The following is a 24,204-nucleotide window of genomic DNA, read 5'->3' on the forward strand; positions in this document are numbered from 1 at the left end:
ACAGGGTGGAAGATGTCCTGGTTGATGTGAAATTGGGAGACAACCTTTGGGAGAAAAGCTGGGTGAGGCCTGAGCTGAACCTTGTCCTTATGGAATACTGTGTTAGGGCCCTGAACTCAGACACCCTCCTAGCTGAGGTTATTGCTACCTGAAATGCCACCTTGTATGACAGAGAAAGCAGGGAGCACATCACCAAGGGCTCAAATGGCGGTCCCATAAATCTGGAAAGGACCAAGCTGGGACAGGCTGTCAGACTTGTGGGTATAGTATGTCAAGACCTTTAAGGAAACAGCTGACCATCTGGTTAGCACAGACCAAACAGCCCTCTGCACCTGGGTGGAAGGCAGAGATGGCGGCCAAGTGAACCCTTATTGAGGATGCAGCAAACAGTCCTGTGGCACCTTATAGACTAACAGACGTATTGGAGCATGAGCTTTTGTGGGTGAATACCCACTTCGTCGGATGCTTGTGAAGTGGGTATTCACCCACGAAAGCTCATGCTCCAATACGTCTGTTAGTCTATAAGGCGCCACAGGACTCTTTGCTGCTTTTACAGATCTGCTTTTACAGATCCAGACTAACACGGCTACCCCTCTGATACTTATTGAGGACATGGACAGTCCCTGCTGTTTGAGATGGAGAAGATAGTCCAGTAAAAATGGCACCATGGCAAGCGTTGGGGACGGAATGTGCTGCATCGACCAGATTGAAAATCTATTCCACTTGATGGAGCCCACGCTGTAACTCAGGAAGGAGCAGAACCGCTGACACTTCCTGTTGTGTCGCATAGCGAACAAGTATATCGGGGAAAGCCCCACCGATGGAAGATTGAGTTTATTACGTCCGGGCGAAGGGACCACTTGGGGCCATGAAACAACCTGCTGAGATGGTCCGCCAGCTCGTTCTGTATTTCAGGGAGGTACGATGCTTGCAGGTGTATCGAGTGCTCTACACAGAAGTCCCACAGTATGAGGGCTTCCTGGCACAGGACACCCCCGTTTGTTGATATAAAACATTGCAATAGTGTTGTCTGTCATGACTGATACACATCTCCCTGCTCAGTGAGCTCTGAAAGTCTGACATGCCAGGCACACCACTCTCAGCTCTCTGACATTGATGTGTAGAGCAAGATCTGCCTGAGACCAGAGGCCTTGTGTTCTGAGGTCTCCGAAATGTGCCCCCCAGCCCAAGTCTGATGAGTCTGTCACTAACGAGAGTGATGGCTGAGGGCTGGTGAAGGGGACCCCTGCACCTACTACCTGTGGGTCGAGCCACCAGAGGAGGGAGTCGAGTACCGGGCGAGGCAGGGTTATGATCCTGTCCAAACTGTCCTGGACTGGCCGATACACTGATGTTAGCCATGACTGAAGTGGTCGAAGTCTGGGTCTGGCATGCTGTACTATGTAGGTACAAGCCACCATGTATCCCAGGAGCTTCAGGCAAGTCCTTGCTGTAGTGGTGGGGAACTGCCTGAGACCTTGTATGATGTCACCCAGGGACCAAAACCTTGCTTCCAGGAGGTATGTACTGGCTTGTGTCGAGTCTAGTACTGCCCATATAAACTCTATTCTCTGAACAGGGGAGCCGTCAAGGTACGGGAAAACCTGTACATGGCGCTTGCGCAGGAATGCAGCCACAACTGCCATGCACTTGGTGAACACTCAAGGAGCCGGACAGGCCAAAAGGGAGGACTGTGAACTGATAATGGTTGTTGTTCACCACAAACCTGAGGTATTTTCTTTGGGACGGTGTGATTGTTATGTGAAAGTTCGCGTCCTTCAAGTCAAGGGTGGCATACCAGTCTCCTGGATCCAATGAGGGGATAATAGAGGCCAAAGAGACCATGCAGAACTAGAGCTTCATCACAAATTTGTTGAGTTCTCACAGGTCTAGGATGGGCCAGAGCCCATTCTTGGCTTTCAGTATTAGGAAATACCGGGAATAGAAACCCTTGCCCCTTTGCAACTGAGGAACCTCTTCCACTGCTACCAGTGAGAGGAGCGAGTGCATCTCCCGTATAAGGATTTGCTCGTGAGAGGGGTCCCTGAAGAGGGATGGGGAAGGGGGTTGGAAGGACAGGAGGGCACAGAATTGGATGGAGTATCCCCTCTCTACGATGAGGAGTACACAGCAGTCCAAAGTGCTATGGGACCATGCTCAGTAGAAAGGGCATAGTCAGGACAAAAAGGTAAGGTGGGATAGATCTAGTTCTTGTACTGGTGTGCCGTCCTCAACCGTATCCTCAAAAGGCTGGTCTGGGGCCAGGAGGTGGCTTGGGCTGGCCAGAGCCCTGGCCCGAGGATGGGTGGGGTCTTTTCCTGCCACTCCTATTCTTTCTCCGAGGAGCATCCTGCTGGTTCTGCAGTTGGTAGAACAGTGAGGGAGGCTGCGGCTGGAAGTGCCTGCACTGACTGACAGGAGTGTGGAGGCCCCAGGACTTGAGGGTGGCCCTTGAGTCCTTTAGACTGTGGAGTCTTATCTGTTTTATCGGAAAAGAGGGCCAAACCCTTGAAGGGGAGGTCCTGGATGGTTTGTTGGACCTTGTAGGGAGGACCAGAGACCTGCAACCAGGAACTCCTCCTCATTGCAACCCCTGTGGCCATTGTACAGGAGGCTGCATCTGCCGAGGTTGCCGACTCTGGCGGTGCTGAGGTCACCGATACTGGTGGTGCCAAGACTGCGGCTGCCGGCGATGCTGATATCGGAGGAGTCGGGGCTGGCACCACAGGCAAAGGTAAGGGTGTTGGTGGCGCTGCTGCCAGCAGTGCCGATTGTGCTTGCGGAGGGACAAAGGACGCTGATGACACCGATATGGACCTGGACCTTGACCCTTAGATTAGTCCCTGGCTCTGATGATTTGCCCAGGGTGTCCAGAAGGGCCACTGACTCGAAGGTTGCCACTGAGATGGTCACGGTGCCAGATAGGGCTGGTGGTCATGGCGGGATCTGGATCTTCTGTTCCTGGTCCTATCAGAGCGGTAGGATTCCAACTCCAAGGTCTCAGAGAAGGAGGACCACAGAGGAGTGGTACTCTGTGGTGCTGGCAAGCGGTGCCGAGAAACAGGGGACTGATGCGGTTCCCCCACATAGTGGACCATGCCAGGGAGAGGCATGTTGGAAATGGGGATCAGCGCACCATCATTGCTGGCTTGCTCCTTGATGGGAATGGGGGCCGGGTGGTCACCGGCGACTGGTCTCTTCTCTGCGGGGAGAACGGCACCGTGAGACGCATAAGGTTCTGAGCCGCCTTGAACGCCTCTGGAGTTGATGGGAGCTGGAGCTACCTGCCATGTCAGTCCAGACAGCAATGAGGGTTTGGACTCAACTGGACCCCAGGATGGGGGCAGGAGATGATGATACTCTGGGAGGTAGAAGAGCCAAGGTGACATGGCCCAAATTGGGTCTCCCTGCCGCAGGCTCCTTGAGCTTGGAGGGGGGAGAGCGACCCTCTCTGGCCTCTTCTTTTTGTGGGGCACCGGGAACTGAGACCGGTGCCTCACAGAAGACTGTCTATGGGCGGAGCCGTGACTCCTTGGGGTCCTTCCTCAGCACCAGCTCACACACCATTGGCGCCGGAGCACTGCGCACCAACGAGGAGGTGCTGGGCGTGGGTTCTGCTGACCCCGGGTTGGATTGTGGCCAGAGTGCTGCCTCCATTAGAAGGATCTTGAGTCTTTGATCTCGGTCCTAGGACGGAACACTTTCTTCTCCTTCTGGTGGCTCTCCTCAAGACACCGTAGACAGGAGGAGGGTGGGTCACTCTTAGGCATAAACTTTCCACAGTCCTCACAGAGCTTGAACCCTGAGGACCGGGGCATACACCGAAACCGGGAAAGCGTTGGTGGGGAGACGACCCCAAAAGGAAACTTAAGAACTACTACTACTAACTAACTAACGCTAGAAACTACTACAAACTATAAACATGAAGAGTGGACACTGCCCAAACGCGCTTGCAATGCAAGAGCAACAGCTTGTTCCAGCTAGCCGTCACCAGCGGTAAGAAGGAACTAAGGGGGTGGCAGGTCAGCAGGGCCCTATATTTGGCACCATGAAGGTGCGACTCCAATGGGCGCCCAGGCCAACCCAGCAAATGTTGCTAAGGGAAAAATCTTCTGGCTGGTGTACACGCGCACGCACACACCTGATTGGAATGGACATGAACAAGCACTTGAAGAAGAACCTCTGTTTGCTGGAGATTTTCTTTGAATATATGTCCTGTAGATCAAGAGCAATATGACCTACTATCACCACCAATCTGCAAGTTACTGGCTGATTTTTCCCATATTTTCTTATATTAATATTTTCTATTAATACCATGTTGTAAGCTTCAGAAAGGGACACCTGAAAGTCATAAATTGCAGAAAATCTTTTTGAAGAAAACAGTTCCAGTTGAGAGGCTATTGATGAGGTGGGTTGACGTGTGCAGATGAGAGAGAATGTAAGTGCTCATAAAGGGTGCTAGACTGATAAACTTGGAGTTTTCTCTCCTCCCGCCACAAAGAAAATCCTGAAGTAAATATCCATAGTTTCAAAGTAAAGCAAAATTTTGCTTCAAAATCACAACTGGTCAATAAATTCTACTAAAATGTTGCTACTTATTAGATAATCTTACCTGTTTAATTTTAGATTCTGCTTTAATGATGTTTTTGAGAATTGTTTCTGTGGGCTCTTTAAGCTGTTCTCTGTCTAGTGGAGAACCTATAAAAGGTAAACATGCATTCCAGAAGTGTCTAGCTGCCAGCATTACAAGGGTACAGTTTCCTGTTTCACCTGCATATCTGAGGGAGAAAAGCATGATTAAACTGACAAAACAGTGCCATTCATGCTAAACTGCATGTTGTAGTCAATGTCTGCTAAGCATAACCATTAAACCACCCAACTCAGCTCCCTTTGTGTCCTAATCAGAATTTATATATGTCCCCCTCATATAAGGGGTTTTTGAATTAACCCACTATAGAAAGCATTTTCCATTTTGGGTAATGAATATGTTCACACTCACAAACAGCAGCAGTAAGAAATAATTAAAAAAATATACTTTGTGATACCAGTAACATCTGTGTGTTACTTGTAACCCATTTGAAGATTCGTTATTCCTAAAACTGTTGAAATTGTACTTAGGACTCATAATAAAACTCTCTATTTTTAAACTATTGTGTTTTGTCTCCCAACCATGTTAATTTCTCATTACAGTATCATTTAAAAAAAATAACCCTTAAGCTAATATGTGGTTTCACACAGTATGATGAAGTACCAAAGTAATCTGAGGACACAACTTCAATGTCTCTAGTTCCGTACAAGAACGGTTTCTGTGACAGTATTCCATACAATTGCTATTTTTGTGTCCTGAAGTTAATAATTCTCTCCCAGGTGTGATACCATGCCATCTTTCTACTCAGTGGCTTAAATCCCATCATCTAGCTGTAAATGGGAATCTTCTGAAATACCAGACTGTTACTAGATGATGATGCCTAAGGCTTGCTCATTATGCTTACCAGAATGGTCATGGTGTCTGATAAAGTTATGCAATTTTAGCATTTTTAAAAACTCTGTATTTCCCTTCATATAACTTGTCACTGGATTTATTATTATAGCCAATGTTTTGCAAACAATATTTCTTGCTTCCCTCTTAGAATCGCTGTCCAGCTATGCCCAACTCAGTACAGAATACTCGATTATTTATGAAGAAGTCTCTGTTCATCATTTGCATTTAAAGGAGCACAGAATTGTTTGCTTTAACTGGATATCCCCTAATGAGTCTGTTACACTATTTCCTCGTACTTAACTTATCACACACTTTTTAAAAAGAGCTGGACTATTGGCAATCTCAGGTTAGACCTTCGGATTCTCATCTATCAGAAATTCAAATCCTATCTACTTTTGACTACTAGTGGGACCAATTATTTTTGTTTGGAAGACTGATATTTTTTACTCTCCCCAGTACTGCTATTTCCTATAGGTATTGGATAATTGGTTCTCCCTCAGTTTGGATCTGTGGCTTCACCTTCATTGATCAGTAGTGACTTTAAAGATACTCATTTTGAAGCTCCAGTATCCAGCTATATGGGAGACATGAGTATTCAGGATTTTTCTGAACCAGAAGATTCCACCAGATCCTTTAAGTATTTCAGCCCACAACATTTTGCACTTAAGCCACTTCTTGGAAAAGAAGAATATGTTGATCTGGTTTCAAAGTAGGAATTATATAAAAAATTAAAGCTGCATTAAATTATTCTGCTGCGCCCCATAAAAATACAACATACCTTGCACTTTGAACAAAGGCTTTTGATGCTGCTAAGCGCAAATGTTTTTTTCCAGCCAAATTTTCCATTATACTCCTCCCCTGTATACAAGCAGCAGTGCTTAACATTTCTTGTCTTGCTGTGTAATCATCTCTGCATAAAGACAAATAATTCATGATGTGTTCTAAACTTATAGAGTGAGAATGCATCCATTCCCATTGACTGATGTCTACAGTCTTTGTCTTTTACAAAATGGTGGTGTTATGGACTTTGTACTTAAAAACGTTTATTCGGTTTCTGTTAACACTATAAACTAAATTTGAAAACCTTTTTTATAATCAGATACAACATTATGAAACTAATATGAAACAAACATTACTCTATACTTTTTATACTCTATCATTCTGGTTCTGTAAAATAATACTGTAATCATATTAGGGATAACAACATTTACATTAATTACAGAGATAAAATATGTTAGGGTTTATCACCTTACCCACAATCAAAATCCAAGTCAAACAAAATCTTAATTCAGGGCTTTTGTGATATAGCTAGCCTAAAACGTGTGTGTGTTTTTTAGAAAACAAAACAAACCAGTATGGAAAATTTGTTATCCTTCTTGTTCCTTCTGGGACTGACCTTCCCCAACTCCAAGGCTATGTCTACACTACAGCCTATGTCAGCATAACTTATGTCGCTCAGAAATGTGAATAAACCAGCTCCCTGAGCGACATAAACAGGGCCCTAGCAAATTCATGGTCCATTTTTGTCAATTTCACAGTCATAGGATTTAAAAAATTGTAAATTTCATGATTTCAGCTATTTAAATCTGAAATTTCATGGTGTTATAATTGTAGGTGTCCTGACTCAAAAAGGATCTGGGTGGGGGTGGGGGGAGAGTTTGCAAGGTTATTGTGTGTGGGGAGGTTATGGTACTGCTACTCTTACTTCTGAGCTGCTGCAGGCGGCGGCGCTGCCTTCAGAGCTGGGCAGCTGGAGAGCGGTGGCTGCTGGCCGAGAGCCCAGCTCTGAAGGCAGAGCCACTGCCAGCAGCAGTGCAGAAGCAAGAATGGCAGGGCATGGTATTGACATCCTTACTTCTGCACTGCTGCCTGCAGAGCTGGGCCCTCAGTCAGCAGCTGCCACTCTCTGGCTACCAAGCTCTGAAGACAGCAGTGCAGAAGTAAGGGTGGCAATACCATACCAGGCCACCCTTACTTCTGTGCTGCTGCTGGCGGGGTGCTGCCTTCAGAGCTGGGCACTTGACCAACAACCACCTCTGTCCAGCCATCCAGCTCTGACGGCAGCGCAGAAGTAAGGGTGGCAATACCACGTCCTCCCTAAAATAATCTTGCGATCCCCCTGCAACTCCCTTTTGGGTTAGAACCCCCATTTTGATAAATGCTGGTCTCCCCCATGAAATCTGTATAGTATAGGGCAAAAGAACACAAAAGACCAGATTTCACGGGCGGGGGGGGAGGGGGAGAAGAGGCCAGATTTCACGGTCCATGTCACATTTTTCTTGGCCATGAATTTGGTAGGGCCCTATATGTTACACGAACATGAACACTTACTTGTGTGCACAACGATATGTCGGTGGGAGAGCTTCTCCCACCAATATAGCTTCTGCCATTCACGGAGGTGATTTTATTATGTTGACAGGAGAGCTCTTTCCTGTTGGCTTAGAGGGTCTTCACCAGACATGCTGCAGTAACAACTGCATCAATATACTGCACTGCTGCAGCACTGTACATGTAGACATGTCCTAACACTAATGCAGCTTTCTCTCTCTCTCTCTTTTTATATGTGGTGAAGATAAAGGAGGAGTTGGGAGGAGACCATGGGAAAGTAGCCCAGGGAGTTGTAGCTGTCATGTAGCTGTTACAAGAGATACTGTAGACAGTTGCAATCCACAGGGCCCTGGGCTGGAACCTGGAGTAGAGGGCATGCCTGGGTTCCCCCCCATCTGCCTCAACTCCCTATTTTGAGACAAGAGGAGGTGACCTGGACTGTGGGTCCCACCAGAGGGGAAGGTCTCTGGCCTATCCCCCAAACCCACTAGGTGGGTCAGCAGAGACTGTGGCAATTGTTCTCCTTCCTTTCCCCATGCTGGCCAGTGCTGAGGTTAGCTGAATGAACAGCAGGTTTGAGTCCCTAGCAAAAAAGTGGCCAAACTGAGGGCTGCCGTGAACATCTGAGGCAAGCAAATCTGCCAATAAGCGCAGGACCCACCAAGGCAGAGGAGGAACTTTGTCACTATATCTATATAGATATATCTATCTATCTATATACACACACACATACACACACACACATGCAGAACCCTATTCAGACTTGTACAGGGGCTCCAAGATTAGGACACAATCTTTAGACCTCCCACAGCAAAGTATTTCCAAGGCTGCATAATACAAAACGGGAAATGACTGCCTAGGAAGGAGTACTGCAGAAAGGGATATAGGTGTCATAATGGATCACAAGCTAAATATGAGTCAACAGTATAACACTGTTGCAAAAAAAGCAAACATCATTCTGGGATGAATTAGCAGGAATGGTGTAAGCAAGACACAAGATGTAATTCTTCCGCTCTACTCTGCTCTGATTAGGCCTCAACTGGAGTATTGTGTCCAGTTCTGGGTACCACATTTCAAGAAAGATGTAGACAAATTGGAGAAAGTCCAGAAAAGAGCAACAAACGTGATTAAGGGGCTAGAAGACATGACCTATGAGGGAAGATTGAAAAAAGTGGGTTTGTTTAGTCTGGAGAAGAGAAGAATGAGGGGGGACCTGATAACAGCTTTCAAGTACATAAAAGTTTGTTACAAGGAGGAGGGAGAAAAATTATGTTCCGTAACCTCTGAAGATAGGTCAAGAAGCAATGGGCTTAAATTGCAGCAAGGGCGATTTAGATTGGACATTAGGAAAAGCTTCCTGTCAGGATAGTTAAGAACTGGAATAAATTGCCTAGGGAGGTTGTGGAATCTGAATCATTGGAGATTTTTAAGAGCAGGTTAGACAAACACCTGTCAGGGATGGTCTAGGTAATACTTAGTCCTGCCATGAATGCATGGGACTGGAGTATATGAGGTCTCTTCCAGTCCTATGATTCTATGATTCTATAAAATACTGAAATTTGTTAGTGATAACTTTAAACTTAGGCAGCAACTTTAAACAGTAGAACTATGTACAAGGCTCCAGATGACTCCACTTCTGATCTTCTCCCTGTGAATTTACTCAGGGTGAGGTGGAATGAAGGAGAGGTCAGTTTATGGAAAGAAATAAATCAGGTAAAAATGTTCCATTCTGAGACATTTGTATCTCAAAGCTTTCAGAGAAAAAGGATTTTTGCAGGGAAAAAAAATTCTGTTGTATCTATATTATGCAAACTTTAAAAAACCAAACTGTATGCATAGAAGAGAATAAAAAGAAAAAATTTCAAAGTGAACTTACTTGTACTGCATTACTGGGTCTACCTGGCCTAGCACCTACCCTTTAGAGCAGGAGTAGACAACCTCTGGCACGCATGCCAAAGGCAGCATGTGAGCTGATTTTCAGTGGCACTCACACTGCCTGGGTCCTAGCCACCAGTCTGGGGGACTCTGCATTTTAATTTAATTTTAAACAAAGCTTCTTAAATATTTTTAAAACCTTATTTACTTTACATACAACAATAGTTTAGTTATATACTATAGACTTTTAGAAAGAGACCTTCTAAAAACATTAAAATGTATTACTGGCACGCGAAACAGTAAATTCCAGTGAATAAATGAAGACTCGGCACCCCACTTCTGAAAGGCTGCCAGCCCCTGGTTTAGAGCAAAAACTATTATGCAACAATGATTATGACCACTAGAGGTTACCAGTGTTCCACAGTTCACTTTTACACTGAACAAATGAAAACTAAAGCAAAATTAAGCCCTATTTTACCCTAACGTTGCTCTTTACCATACACAAAATGAAAAATGAGTATTGTTTGCAATTATGACAAATCCTGGACTAAAGTTGTGTGTCCAAGATGAAAATATTTTATCCATTCATTGTTTTATTCAGAGAGTTGTTCTCTATCTATGATATTCAAGAGCTCTATATATTTGAATATCTCATTTTGCTGAAAGATTTGAAAAAAAAGGTAGAAAGCTAATTTCCTAGTGAATGGCTGCAGATAATAAAGAGCACATGTTTTTCCAGTTAAGGTCAGCATTTAATTATGCTCAAAATTTTCCATCCAGAATTACGTTTTTCCCTGACAGTATAAAAGCAATATTATTAACTGGGCTAATTTCATCCAGGCTTGGTCAAACCCCTTTTCCTTTTTGGGCTGCATATATACATCTGGGGATCTGCTTTTCTGGACGATAGGACCATATCAGCAGATCCTCAGCCTAGTGTGGAAGTTGCCTTAATCCCAGATATGAAGCCAGTTTTCAGACTGCAACTCTTTTCTCAACATTTTTATTGCACCTAGGTACTGCAACATAAATGACATATACAATAATCCAGGTCTCAACCATGGGCCTGTTGCATGACTGCAGAGGAGACTAAGGGAACATAAAAAGCCCATTTTATATGAGCTACCTCCATCTCCGTCCCCCATGTGGGAAAGAGTAGCTGCCACTAGGCTACTCCTCCTCCTACAGAAGTGGTCAGGGAATGGACGAGCAGAGATGTGGGCAGTCTTGGCACCACCTACAAACTGCATCAATTCAGTCCATGCATCAAACCCAGTGCAGTCAGGGACACAATCCTGCATAACCTGAAGGGCTAGCACAGATTACCTTCCCCCTGGAATGAAGTGAAAACAGGAACACGATTGTTAGAGATTCCAATTGAGGTAAGCACTTAAGCACATGCTTAACTTTAAGCATATGATTCACTTCAATGGGTCTTTAGCATATGTTTACACATTTTCCTGAACTGAGTCAAGGACTCACAATCTGCTTCCTGCATTGTCCTGTACTCAAGATGCATTGTAAATTTATAATCTAGCCCTCAATGCTCAAACAGTGCTGGAACTGCTAATCACAACAGAGTGAGTAAGAGGGAAGTTTCAGCCTTTACTCTTAAATACAGTTTATAACAATTTTGATTATATAATCACAAAAATGTACCTATCTTACTGAATGCTTTAAAGTTATTTTATGTTATAATGGAAAATTCTGTATACTTACATGTCATGTTTCTTTGCATCTGTATCACACAAAACTGCATCATCTAGTTGCAAGGTTCTTTGGGAACAAGTCATCACTATTTCATGGTCATGTGATGCATATGCAAAATGTGTAAGTCGTGTCAATGTCTGCAATTCCACTAATGGATCTGACCAGTTGCATTCTAAAGTCATTTTCACTAACTGCAAATAATAGCAAAATAAATATGTTCTCTTATGCTATAATTTTGATTGTCAATCACTTTTCATACACAGTATGCCAGGATATATTAAATATTTTCTAAGTCACCCAACAACTTTGTAAAGACTGAAAGAAAACAACATATATAAAGGTATGATTACAGAATTCTATTTCTGTCCTTCACTTCGTACTGCCCTGTACATGATATGACTTTCTCATGATCCGTGTATAAGACAAGCCCTGATTCAAATAGCAGTTTGCAAAGCCACCATCTTTTTTCATTCAAATCCTCCTAATTCACACAAATACAATTTTTTAAAAAATGTATATATAGTAATTTAAAGTTATCTTATCTTCTCTTTGTTGGTCTTTCAGATCGCAAAATCTTTGGAACACAGCCCATCTATCTTTGCATCTTGTATAATATCAAAAACACTGTTTACTACACAAACAAAAATTACTAATTACAGGCTAAGAAAAATGTGGAATGTGACCTACAGAATTAGAACTGGGAAAGAAAGGTTATTTATGATGACTACAGTGCTTGAAGAACACTGTTGGCATAGAGTCCCACTCTTGGCATATGCCTGCACTCCATGCATTGAGTCAGAATCTTCTAAAAAGAAGACATCTATTGGGGCTTGGTGCTGAATGCCAAACGGAAGGACTGAGGTTTCCAACTTTATTTTTAATTCTTTCACCTACTGGAACCTCTATTAGAGCCAAATAAGAGGAGTCAGATTTTTTAAATGGTGCATTCAACATTCTATTCTGTTTCTGAAACTAACAGAATTATCATTTGAACCTTTAGCTGGCCCTGAGAATCTGTGGGACAATTTACTCAAAGAACTATAGTTACTGATATGTAACATTTCTGCAAACAGCAAGGATATTATTATATAGGCTTAGTTATGTCTAGACAGCAGCTAAGGGCAGTGATGAGCTTCCAAAATCTTAACAACTGGTTCCCTACTAGGTCTTTGGTGGCACTTTGGCAGCGGGTCCTTCAGTGCTGCAGAAGACCTGGAGCGAGTGAAGGACCTGCCGCTGAAGTGCCGTCAAAGACTTGGAGTGCCGCCCAGTGATACAAGCCCCATGTGTTTTTTTGTGTGTTATTTTTTAAGTCATCCCTGCCGGGGCCCCGTCAAAACTCTTTGAATTGGGCCCCACACTTCCTAAAGCCGGCCCTGCACATCGGGTTGCAAAATTGTATCAGGGGCCAGTAGGGAAGGCGGTGCCTCCCAAAACAGCCTGTCCCCCTCATCCAACCCCCACCCATGTCCTGCCCCCCTCAGAACCTACAAGGGCAGCAAGCAACCCATCAATTCCCTCCCCCTGCTCCTTGTCCCCTGACCACCCACTCCCAAGACCCCCTCCACCCTAACTGCCCCCCAGGACGCCTCCCCACCCCCTACCCAACTCGCCCCGCTCCCTGTCTCCTGACTCCCCCGACTCCAACCACCACCACCACCACCCCAACAGACCCCTGGAACTCATGCCTACCTGACCCCCCCCATGCCCTGTCCCCTGATCGCCCCCATCAAGAACCTCCACCCCCTCCAACTGCTCCCTGCCCGGCCTCTGCCTTATCCAACCCCTCCTCCCAACCCGGCCCCCTTACCATGTGCTCAGGGCAGCGTGTAAGGATGCCGCGCGGCCTGCTGGAGCTTGCAGCCCCACCCCCTTACCTTGCTGCTCAAAGCAGCAGGAGCTGCAGAGCCACCCAGAGCACTGGCACCAGCAGCTCGGCACACTGCGGCTCTGCGGCGGGGAGAGGGGAGTGGGGGAGGGGCCGGAGACAGGACGGGAGCTCAGGCGGGCCGGAGACAGGACGGTCCCGCGGGCAAGATGTGGCCTGCGGACCGGAGTTGTTTGCCCACCCGCCCACCCCTTTAACAGCTGGTTCTACACCAGCTTCTAAATTTAACAACTGGTTCTTGCGAACTGGTGGGAACCGGCTCCAGCTCACCACTGGCTAAGTGTCTTCTTAACATATAGACCATATAACCTGAATTCCCTGGTATTTGAGTAAAGCTTAGTGAAAATTACTGAGTTGGTTGGTGGATTGGTACAGGGGAAATTTACTCAGGATTTTGGGGTGTTGCAGGATCATTTTAGTTTATGAAACTGCATATGGAAGCTCAGTCATCAAGACCTAGATCTCATGAACTCTGCGGAGACTTATGGCTACTAAGAATACAATCTTTAGGGACAGTTGATACAACAAGCTATCTGCTAAAGGTTTAAATAACAATTTCATCAGATTCATAAGTGGTAAATTCCAAATCCTGAAAAAAGATTACAAATAGGTGGGAAAATATGTGCCACTGCTTTCAAAAAATCTCTTTACAGTAGGATGTAAAATATTAAAAACCCCTGTGTGACAGATATGACAACTGCTCAGTAATAACAACCATAATGTGATTAAATTTAACATCCTTTCACGGGAAAAAATGCCTAAGAAACCCACCACAACAGCATTTAACTTCAAAAGCAAGGAAGCTAGTTAAAAGTAAATTAAAAGGAACTGTCAGAACATTTAAATGCCTGCAAACTGAATGGACACTATTCTAAACCCACCCTAATAATGACTCAAACTAAATGACTCAAACTAAACGTATACGCTCCGGGCCTGGAAAGGTACAAGCAGCCCTGGGGAGGACTGCAGTGGTAAAAGTAGCCCTAGAGAGGGCTGCAGCTCTGAAAGCTGGGCTGATTGGGAAAGCAGCCACAGCTGTAGCTGGCTTAATAAGGGCCCAGCTGGCCCTTATAAGAGGGCAGTGGGCCAAGAGCAAGAGTCTCCCTCTAGCTGAGGAGGGAGATGGACCTAACTGCCTGAGTGCTAAAGGGTACTGGAGTGAAGCAGAGCTGGGGAAAGGCCAGAGGAGCTGTGGAGCTCTGGGCCAGCAACTCCCTAGGCTGCAGGGCCTTGTACAAGGCCCCTGGAGGTACTGGGTTAAAGAGAAAGGCAGCAGGTACAAAACCCCCTTGCCTGTGATGAGTGGCTTATACTGCAGTCTGCCCCAGGGAGCGGGGGCTAGTTGGTGACTGGCAATAGCCTATGACTGAGGTGAGGCTGTAAAAGTAAAAGTATAATAAGGCAGGTGCAGAAAAATATTTGAAGAGCAACTGGCTATGGACACAAAAACTAATAACAAAGAATGTTTTAAGTACAACAGTCAGTGGGCCACTGGATGATCGAGGTGCTAAAAGAGCACTCAAGGAAGACAAGGCCATTGCAGAGAAGATAAAGTAATTCTTTGCATCAGTCTTCACTGCAGAGAATATGGAGGAGATCCCACAACCACGTCATTCTTTTTAAGTGACAAATCTGAGGAACTGTTCCAGATTGAGATGTAGAGGAGGTTTTGGAAAAACATGATAAATTAAAGAGCAATACGTCGCCAGGACAAGGTGATATTCACCAAAGAGTTCTGAACTCTACTAACAGAACTACTACCTGAGGTATATAACCTATCGCTTAAATCAGCCACTGTACCAAATGACAGGAGGGTACCTAATGTAATGTCAATTTTTAAAAAAGCCACACAATTACAGGCTGGTAAGCCTAACTTCAGTACCAGGCAAACTGGATGAAACTATAGTAAAGAACAAAACGATCGGACACACATAAACATGGTATGTTGGGATAGAGTCAACAGCGCTTTTGTAAGGGGAAATCATGCCTCACCAATCTATTAGAATTCTCTGAGGGAGTCAACAAGCATGTGGACAGGGGTGATCCAGTTGAGATAGTGTATGTGGACTTTAGAAAGTCTTTGACAAGGTCCCTCACTAAAGGCTCTTAAGCAAACTAAACAGTCATGGGATAAGAGGGAAGGTCTTTTGGTGAATCAGTAACTGGTTAAAAGACAGGAAACAAAGAGTAGGAATAAATGGTCAGTTTTCACAATGGAGAGTAGTAAACATAAGGGCTCCCAAAGTTTTGTGCTGGCACTTGTGTTGTTCAACACGGTCACAAAATGATCTGGAAAAAGGACTGAATAGTGAGGATGCAAAATTCCTCAAGATAGTTAAATCCTAAGATGACTGCAAAGATTCACAAAGGAATCTCACCCAGCTGGGTGACTGTGTGACAAAATGACAAATGTAATTCAGTGCTGATAAGTGCAAAGCAATGCACACTGAAAAATGTAATCCAAACTACATATACAAAACTATAGGGCCTAGTAGCCTTTAAGTCAGGAGGGAGAGAGATGTGGGTTTCCACCCAAAAGAGGTAATTACTGAGAGCCAGAAGCCTGAAGTCTGTGCGCTTGGTGGACCATGGAGGGGGAATATAGGTGTGGATGCCCTGAAACTGGGAGATATAGGTGATACCCTGCACTGTGTATGGCATACAGCTATGACTACAAAATAGACTGACGGAGCTCAAAGACAACTTTGACAGTTGGGATATAGGCCAGATTTTGTCACCCTGGCTCATGCTTAGTAACTCAGTGGGGTTACATTTAGAGAATGGCACTATTCAACATGAATAATGGTGGCAAAATCTGCCCCAAAACAAACAGTCACATACTAAAGAAACTGTGAATAGTGATGCATTACTGCCTTCCTGAGACACAAATAATGAAAACCTCTTCATGTTCCCTTAAATGGCAACAGGTTCTATTTGTGTCCCACTCTCAAGACCTCGAGAAGTGACTAGAGAATGCTTGAGGTATGTGTTGGCTTGGGTTTTTGTGCAGTATTTTCAGCACAGAGCATCTGTTAAATTGTCATCTTTGCCACAGAGATGACTGGCCAGAAGTGTGGTCTGATGTTGAATGCATCTTTACAAGAATCTGACAGCTCCCAGCTGGTAGAATAGCAGGGGAAATCTTGCACTCCCATTATTCTTATTGTACCCATTTTGTGGTTAAATGTAGAGATATAATCTCCAGGGATGTCAATTTACTACCTGTTATGATCATTACATTAACTTTAAAAAGTTTTAAAGGAAAATAAAAAACAGCATAGTTCTCCAGCAGAAATAATTTTGTATCCAACTATGCAAAACAGAGATTACAGAAAGATACCAGCAACATCTACAGTATGTAGACCTACATATTATCACAAGTAAAAACCTAGTAAAATAAAGCTAAATACCTGAGACAAACTGGGAACAGTAAAGTCCATGAGACCCAAGCCATTACATGAGTACATTTCCAAAGCAACAAGAACTTTTGTGAGTGGATTTTGTCCCTCGCCATTCTGAGAAGCAAGAAATGTCGCATTTATTCCAAACGTTATGCATATATAAACATTATAAAATAATGTAAAATCAATAAGTAGACAAAGGATATATTTAACTATGTTTGAGAATATATATGTAGAACTCTCATTGGCATTAAAAGGTCATTTAGCTACAAGAAAAACTGTTAACCTTCTGTTTTTTATTGTCCTTAAAACGTAATTTTTGATAGTTTTTATATATTTCATTTCATTCATAACTCCTGTCAAATCAAAACTCCAATAGTTTCAATATGAAAGAGATTAGCAACTACTGAATGAATACATATGCTACAAAATTCTGAGATCATGGTTTTATTAGATATATATTTTATTTTTATGTTTTTATTTAAAACAGGCATTCCCATTGAAATACATCAGCAAGAACATAAATTCAAATTAATATTATATAATGAAAATATGATATATATTTATTGAAATATGCTTGACGTCTCTTTGCATTTTATAACTCTATAAATGTATATCTTTAAATGATGGTGTAGTTATGATGTCATCATATGGCAGTTACCACTAATTATTTCTTGTAGCTAAAAACAGAAGGTAGAAATTAAACAAACTCAAGAATGTCATTTCTATACCTCATGCAAATAACTAGTTGTCCTTTGTAATGTGTTAATGAGAACAACTAAATCTTATTTTCCATATTGCATTCAAAAAGTGTACATATGTTATATGTATTCATTTTTCACATACGAATTCACAGAATCTATACCTCATCATCAGTTCCAAGTTTATGCCAAATTTGTTGCTGAAGTAACTGTTTCGCTTTCACCCACGTAGCAATGATCTGTTGTCGTACAGCAATAGGTACCAATTCATTAGGTATGTTTCCATTTGTCAAATTCAGCACAAATTCACAAACCTAAAATCCAAGAATAAAATAAAACTTAGAACATGAATCCATAGCCCAGCCCCTGTTATGAATACAATGCATTCCTCAGAGGGTATGCTGAGAAAACCACATATCAATCTATCTGTCTAACATCTCTATGAGGCAACTGAGTCAAAGGATAAAGGCTCCAATTCTCCAACTTGAGCTGTGCTCAGTAAAGAACGTGAGCATGTGCCTATGTGTGTGTATGGTGGGGAGAGGTTTTTTCCCTCCTCCAAATACAGTGGTTTGATAGGAAACAGAGCAATGAGAACTTTGTACCTCTAAGGCTGCTTTAATATCAGGGAGTCCATTTGGATCCACTGACAAAGGTTGGACAATGTTTGTTTTTTCAGGCCCCCTTATTGAGGGCCTTTTACTTTTGTCTGTTGCTGCGTCTATCTTTTTCTTCTCATCAGTTTTCAAAACTGATTTTGGAATCCAACAAAGAATTAGGCCTCGAGCCAAAGCATTACATAACATCACCAAAACAACAGTATTTCTGAAAGACAAAACAAAAAGACTAAGTGTAAGAAACATTTGCCTAGAGCAAAATAAAGATGGCACAGAAAGATGTTTAACACTTCTCTAAATTCTATGTTTCCCTTGGAAAGCAAACTTATGAAACATTTGCAAAATAACCCTAAAGAAACACTTTCACATTGGAGAAAAAGTTAAAATATACTGAAGTTAAGTTTAGATAAATTTAGCCTTCATGTTTTTTCATAATGTTCTTTCCAAGGTGTTCTACATTAAGATCTGCCATTGCCTCCCAGAAAATATTCTATTTATGAAATGTTTTGTCTATGTATCAGTTCAAGATTTTTATTATTCCTCTACATTCTCACTTATATTAATAAGAGTATTTGCACTAAAAAAAAAACATTCTTGCGTCGACTCCTCTTACGTGAAATCATACTTTATTTGTAACATTGCATTAATTTCCACAACAATCAATTGTTGAGTTACAGATTAGCAACAGCTATAGCAGAATCCCTTCTGGTAAAGCACAGATGAACATCTGACTGAGGTATCTCACAATAGCTATAGTGCCCGCATTATTAACTTTTCTTTCCCTCTTAAGGTGCATTTTACATAACTACATAAGGGTCCTGGCAAAAGTGACTCCAAAACAAGAGATGATTACTGCTTCCTTGGAGTACTCACTAATCTGACAACATGAAAAAAATGTTCTTCTGTGTAGACTACTGGAGACAATATTAAGGCACATACTGTAGAAAGTGAGTACCAGAAGTAGTAAAGGGAGTTTAATTTTTTTATTTGACTTTTTGCCATAAATCAGGCAGCCTTTTTTTCTGCCACCCGTGGTGGTGCATAGAGTATTGCTGTTAAAGCTTTCCCTCACCCCGTTTTAAATTTTACAAAGCTTTAACAGTAGTAAAAAATAATAGACCACAGTTGCTTTGATTATTAAACATTTACAATGAATATAACGTATTAAATTAGAGAGAGAGACACATCAAGTGAATACATTTCATGACATCTTGCTTTGGCAAGACAGTACAAGTAAGCTTTTCCTTTTGATTAGCCACAGTAGCCCTGCTGCTATTCCAAACTAAAAAGACCATATCAGCTTTGCATAGCCACTCTTTAATAAGGTTTAGACTGGTAGAGTGACTATCTCTGTGTTAGACTGGGGGGACTTCATTTTTAAACCAACTAATAGACTATACCATCTCAAATATCCGTTCACAAATCAAAGCAAATAAGTCCCAATCAAATAAAAACTAACAACATCTTTTTAGTGCTACTGGGATATGGCACAATGAAAAAGTGATTTACTTTTAGAATTTATTTTTAGCTTCATAAAATACTTAATAGGAAAGAGAAAGGTAATAATCAAACTCAACTATCATACTTACCCACTGTGTCCAGTATTCTTGATTGCACTGAGAAGACTCTGCAGGGACTCAACAATCTCTCGCTGTCTTCCTGAAGCTATAAGATGTTTATTGTGATTTAAGACATACACCACTGTGTTGTGAACAATCCAGGCCTCATTCAACTCTTCTCCCATTTCCGCAGCCCGCAGAAAGTTTTCCATAGCATATTGGGATAAGTGGTCTACCCAGATACTGTAAAATTAATATTAAGAAGCTATTATTCCAAAACTACAAAACCAAAATGAATATATTGTAAGAGCTAGAATTTACAAGCACTCTTGCTTGATACAGCAAAGCATTTTTAAACATAGCATTTCGTATGGAATTTTCTAGTTGTTTGTTTGTTTGTTTTTAAAGAAGAAATAGATGGGGGGAGGAGAGAAGAAGAAAAATCAGCATAAGGAACATCAGTCTCCAGAACACTAAAACACTACTGTCATCCAAAATAATGCAAATAGTGTGTTCCATAATCCAAATCTAATGTTTTATCCCCAGGGCACCTTATAATGTGTACATGAGTCCATGCCTCAGTCCCAGAGCTCATTACAAACTTCAGGTTAAACCTATAATTGAATATAGATTTTTAGTGTCCATTTAATTTTCCAGCACATCCCTAGCTTGTCTATCTGGATAGTTAGGTTAAAGTGCACAGGACGGCACCTCAGTGCTGCACATCTATCAAGAATTCATAGATTTTTATGACCAGAAGGGACCATTATAATAATCTGTCTTGACCTCCTCCATAACACAAATCATAGAATCCATCCAGTAATTTCTGCATCAAGCCCATAACTACTGTACTTTCTATAGTATACAGCAGGCTCGTAATTACTGTTGCCTCTAGGTTGAGCACATGCATGGAAGCACATCCTGCTGACAGGTGTCGGACATAGCTAAGTGCTTGCTGCCTCACTGGTCTGGGGACAGTGGGGTGAAAAAGCTTAACTGCTCGGCATGTGTCTGGAACTGTCAAGGACATTTTCGTGCTACATGACTCACATCTTTGTATTGCCTTTTTCCCCCCCTTGTGCAATATAGTTGATTGAAAATGAGGAGTAAAGGAACTGATGTAAAACTATCTTGGAACCACAGAACTTCACAGAGGGGAACAGTCCAAAATCACTTGATAGCATGAAGACGACTGTGGAGAATTCTACAGCAGCACAGTTAGCAAGTAGTTTGGAACCTGTAACAGCATACTTCTAAAAATTATTCTTTGCATAGTAGACCACAAATTACAGTATAAACACAAGTATAATCAAAATAACAAAAGGACAGATGAGTTCAATGTCAAGACAGAGGATGTACTGAAGATGTTTCTGATACCTATTGCCTATGACATAGGAAAGGAACTAAGGCTGGTTTGGGACATGGTTCCTTTCACCAAACACTCTAATCCGTGATGGGCTCTACCTGTAGCCAAATGCTCACTACTTTCTAGTTGCAATCGTGTGGCACCAAGGCGCATATATTCCTAAAAGTATCCTAAAAGGAAGTACTACCTAATCACAGAGGCTTTAAGCTTCAAATCATGATGAAACTGAATGTGGGTAGAAGTATTAGCATCCCTTAGTTGGTGTGTCTTTAATTATTTCTTTTTAGGTCCTTTAATTAAAGTTTTTCTTGAGAGCATATTGAAATAAAGAAGGCCAGAAGATGCCCTAATGATTTTAATAAGGACCTACCACATCCTTTAGCTTCTTCAGGATCTATGCTAATGTATCTGAACTGAGAGTGTTCCTCCACTACATGAAGGATTGCTGAGCCACTCTGACCTTCCTGCAGCAAACCTGATACATGGTGCCAGGAACCCCCAAGCAGTATTTTCAGTGGCAAGGGTTCACAATGTCATGTTCCACATATCAAACATATTTTTATTTAACAAATGCATGTCTCCATGACTTCTAAAACATCCCCAGTTGTTTTGGAATTCTTTGATTCATTTTTAATTAAGATTATAACATTTTTCCCCAAGTGCTTAGGGTAATACAATAATAAAGCAAATCTTTTAACTACAAAATCAGTTTTAAGGATGCACACTCCACCTATTAATCTAAAGGCTTCATAACTCAAAATACAGCTAACATTTTTATACAGCGTTATATGGCCACATGGAATCTGATTGCTTGATTCATCTGACCAAAACATTTCATTGCTGTTAATTGTATTATTGCAACGCCAACAGCCCCCAACTGAAATCAGGGTCTTACTATGCTAGTATAGACAGACAGCGTAAGACACAGTCCCTTCTGCAATAATCTAATTACACACAAGAGACAAATGGTGGGATGGTACATAGAGAGATGCAGCAACTTACCCAAGGTCATGCAGCAGGTAAGTGGCAGATGTGGGAAGAGAATCAGCTCTCTTGTGTCCCCTACTACTGGCCTCTTTCCAAATCTGCACACTAGTCAAAATATTTGTAAATATTCACCAGTATCAAAAATAAAAGCAGATTTTCTGCTGTCCTCTACTCCCTGTGCATTTCTCAGGCAGTACAAAGGGAGTAGAGCCTGGTCACAAGCCCCCCATCAGGCATACATCGAATAGAGTTCCTAAGTCTTTCTCCCAAAAACTATAGGAGAAGGGTGTGTGAATGGGCATGAAGTGACCAAGAAGAGGTGGAGAGTTAGTATGGCTGAAGCATTCCCCAACTGGTGGATTGTTCCCTGGGGACCATAGTCAGCTGGCACATTGGATTATCCCCTGGGCTGCTCTAACCTGTGATTGGAGCAGGGAAGAGAATGAGAGATAAAAGCAGCTAACATACTGTACTCAACTTGTTCCTACCACTAAATTGCAACAAGTATGGGTATTCTCAGGGCCGTGATGTACCTCTGCAGCCTTTCAGCTGACTACTGCATCTTCTCCTTTCATGTTCAATAGCAGCCAGCACAAAGGATCTTGCAGCACATTGGCACATCAAAGACAGTGATTTCAGATACTCAACAGGAAACCATAATTTCTGCAGCAAATCATCAGTCTACAGGGTCAATGTGTCAGTCCAAGTTTTTTTTTTTAAAAAAGAGACCAGAAACAGAAGAAAGGGAAGGAAATGAAGGGAAGAAGAGGATTTACTCAGGGGATATATTTGCTAGGAAATGGTTACTCTTCACTCTCAGTTTTTCAGAGTATAATGTATAAAATTTGTAGTGGAAATTACTGTCCCTCAGCCTAAAACTTTCAGCATTACATAATAATATATTAAAATGAATAATGATGATGATGATAATCTTAACTTCTACAGAGGTTTCCATCTGAGGATCTCAAAGAACTTCAAACATACCTAAGAAAGGTTGTCTTGTTTTCTACCTCAGTACCCATTCCTTCATTATGGTGTCATGATAGTAATGCCATGGTCAAAGTTCCATTTTAAAACAGATGATAAATGTTTCCCCACACAACCCCCTCTAAAAATATGGGGAAAAAGTCTGTTTTACTGACAATTTCTCTTGTGTAATCTATGCCCACAGGCGAACTTTTCTTTTAAAGTTTGATCTTAAGCAGACATCTATTTTTGAGGCAAGAATTTTTAAAAAGATGTTTTTTCACTTTGATTTTGATCCTTTTTAATGTCTAATCATAATTCAGTACCAACTTACTTTAAGAAATTCCATGTGTTTTTTTCATTAATTCTCAATGAGCATGAGCATACACTTTTTTGTTGTTTTTTCCCCCCAAGTTTGAATGCCAACTTACTAGTTATTAGAGGTGGCCTTCATGAACATTATAATCTCCTTGAAAGGACTTCCGTTCCAAAGGTAACATTTACTACATGGACCCCTTTCTCCCCTGATTTTACACAGAAAAAAATAACTTAACAGTATTTATGGAGGTGAGAGGAAAAAATTAATTTCTCCTCAATTCACACCCCTTGGGTGGAGGGAATAGAGAGGAAGGTAATTCATTATGCATTTACATAGATGCTCAGATATTATTATTTGAAATTTTAACAGAAAATTTTCTGAGTTTTGGCAATTATGTTTTTTTTTAAACTATGAAATCCTTTTTTTTTTTTAAATGGATAGCAGAATTAACTTTAGCTTTAAAGAGTTTTTGTGTGGCTATAAGCTTCTCAGGTCTGACAGTTAAAATGTTGATTGCAAGAGTGCATGCCAGTAGCTGTTCCATAATGGAGCCAACTCAGCAATGGCCACTTAAAACTTTTTCCTTTAGCTTCTCTCTCTTTTCCCACAAGAATCCATGCCTTTGAAAATGAACCATCTGATAACAATGGATTTTATTTTAAGAAGTAACAACTTTTGAAAATATCTTCATGGTGTGATAATCAAAAAGAATTTGCCAAAGGACCCAGGGTTTGGTACAGATTAAAGAAAAACACCTGTATGTTATCCAATCTGGATCATGTTCAGGAAGTTTGGAAATATATCCTGTGGGATGCTGGCTTGTATCTTCAGGTGGGACAGCATGATCATTCAGCTGAACACCCTCCAATCTTAACAAATGAGTAGTCGCCTAGAAATATATATAGAAAACATATATATGAAACTTCAATTTCATCAAACCTTCTCACATTGAAAAGAGAAACTGGCTTCTGCTCAAGTCACAGTCTCCATTCTACAATAAAATAT

At 41.9% G+C, this 24,204-nt stretch overlaps 1 protein-coding gene across 17 annotated transcripts in view; it reads right to left on the minus strand.

The window, feature by feature from the left end:
- CFAP46 (cilia and flagella associated protein 46) overlaps nt 1-24,204 on the minus strand; it is a 193,885-nt gene that overhangs the window by 72,253 nt on the left and 97,428 nt on the right. For all 17 annotated transcript variants that reach the window (XM_039481097.1, XM_039481104.1, XM_039481098.1 and 14 more), the window contains 8 exons: nt 23,955-24,088; nt 19,592-19,804; nt 17,991-18,210; nt 17,550-17,699; nt 16,694-16,798; nt 11,405-11,586; nt 6,261-6,392; nt 4,613-4,778 (listed from right to left, as the gene is read on the minus strand). In XM_039481097.1, the coding sequence (XP_039337031.1) occupies nt 4,613-4,778; nt 6,261-6,392; nt 11,405-11,586; nt 16,694-16,798; nt 17,550-17,699; nt 17,991-18,210; nt 19,592-19,804; nt 23,955-24,088 (1,302 nt within the window). The remainder of the gene's footprint in view (nt 1-4,612; nt 4,779-6,260; nt 6,393-11,404; nt 11,587-16,693; nt 16,799-17,549; nt 17,700-17,990; nt 18,211-19,591; nt 19,805-23,954; nt 24,089-24,204) is intronic.

This window comes from Mauremys reevesii, linkage group 7 (genome assembly GCF_016161935.1).
Source record: "Mauremys reevesii isolate NIE-2019 linkage group 7, ASM1616193v1, whole genome shotgun sequence".
Classification (NCBI taxonomy): Eukaryota; Metazoa; Chordata; order Testudines; family Geoemydidae; genus Mauremys; species Mauremys reevesii.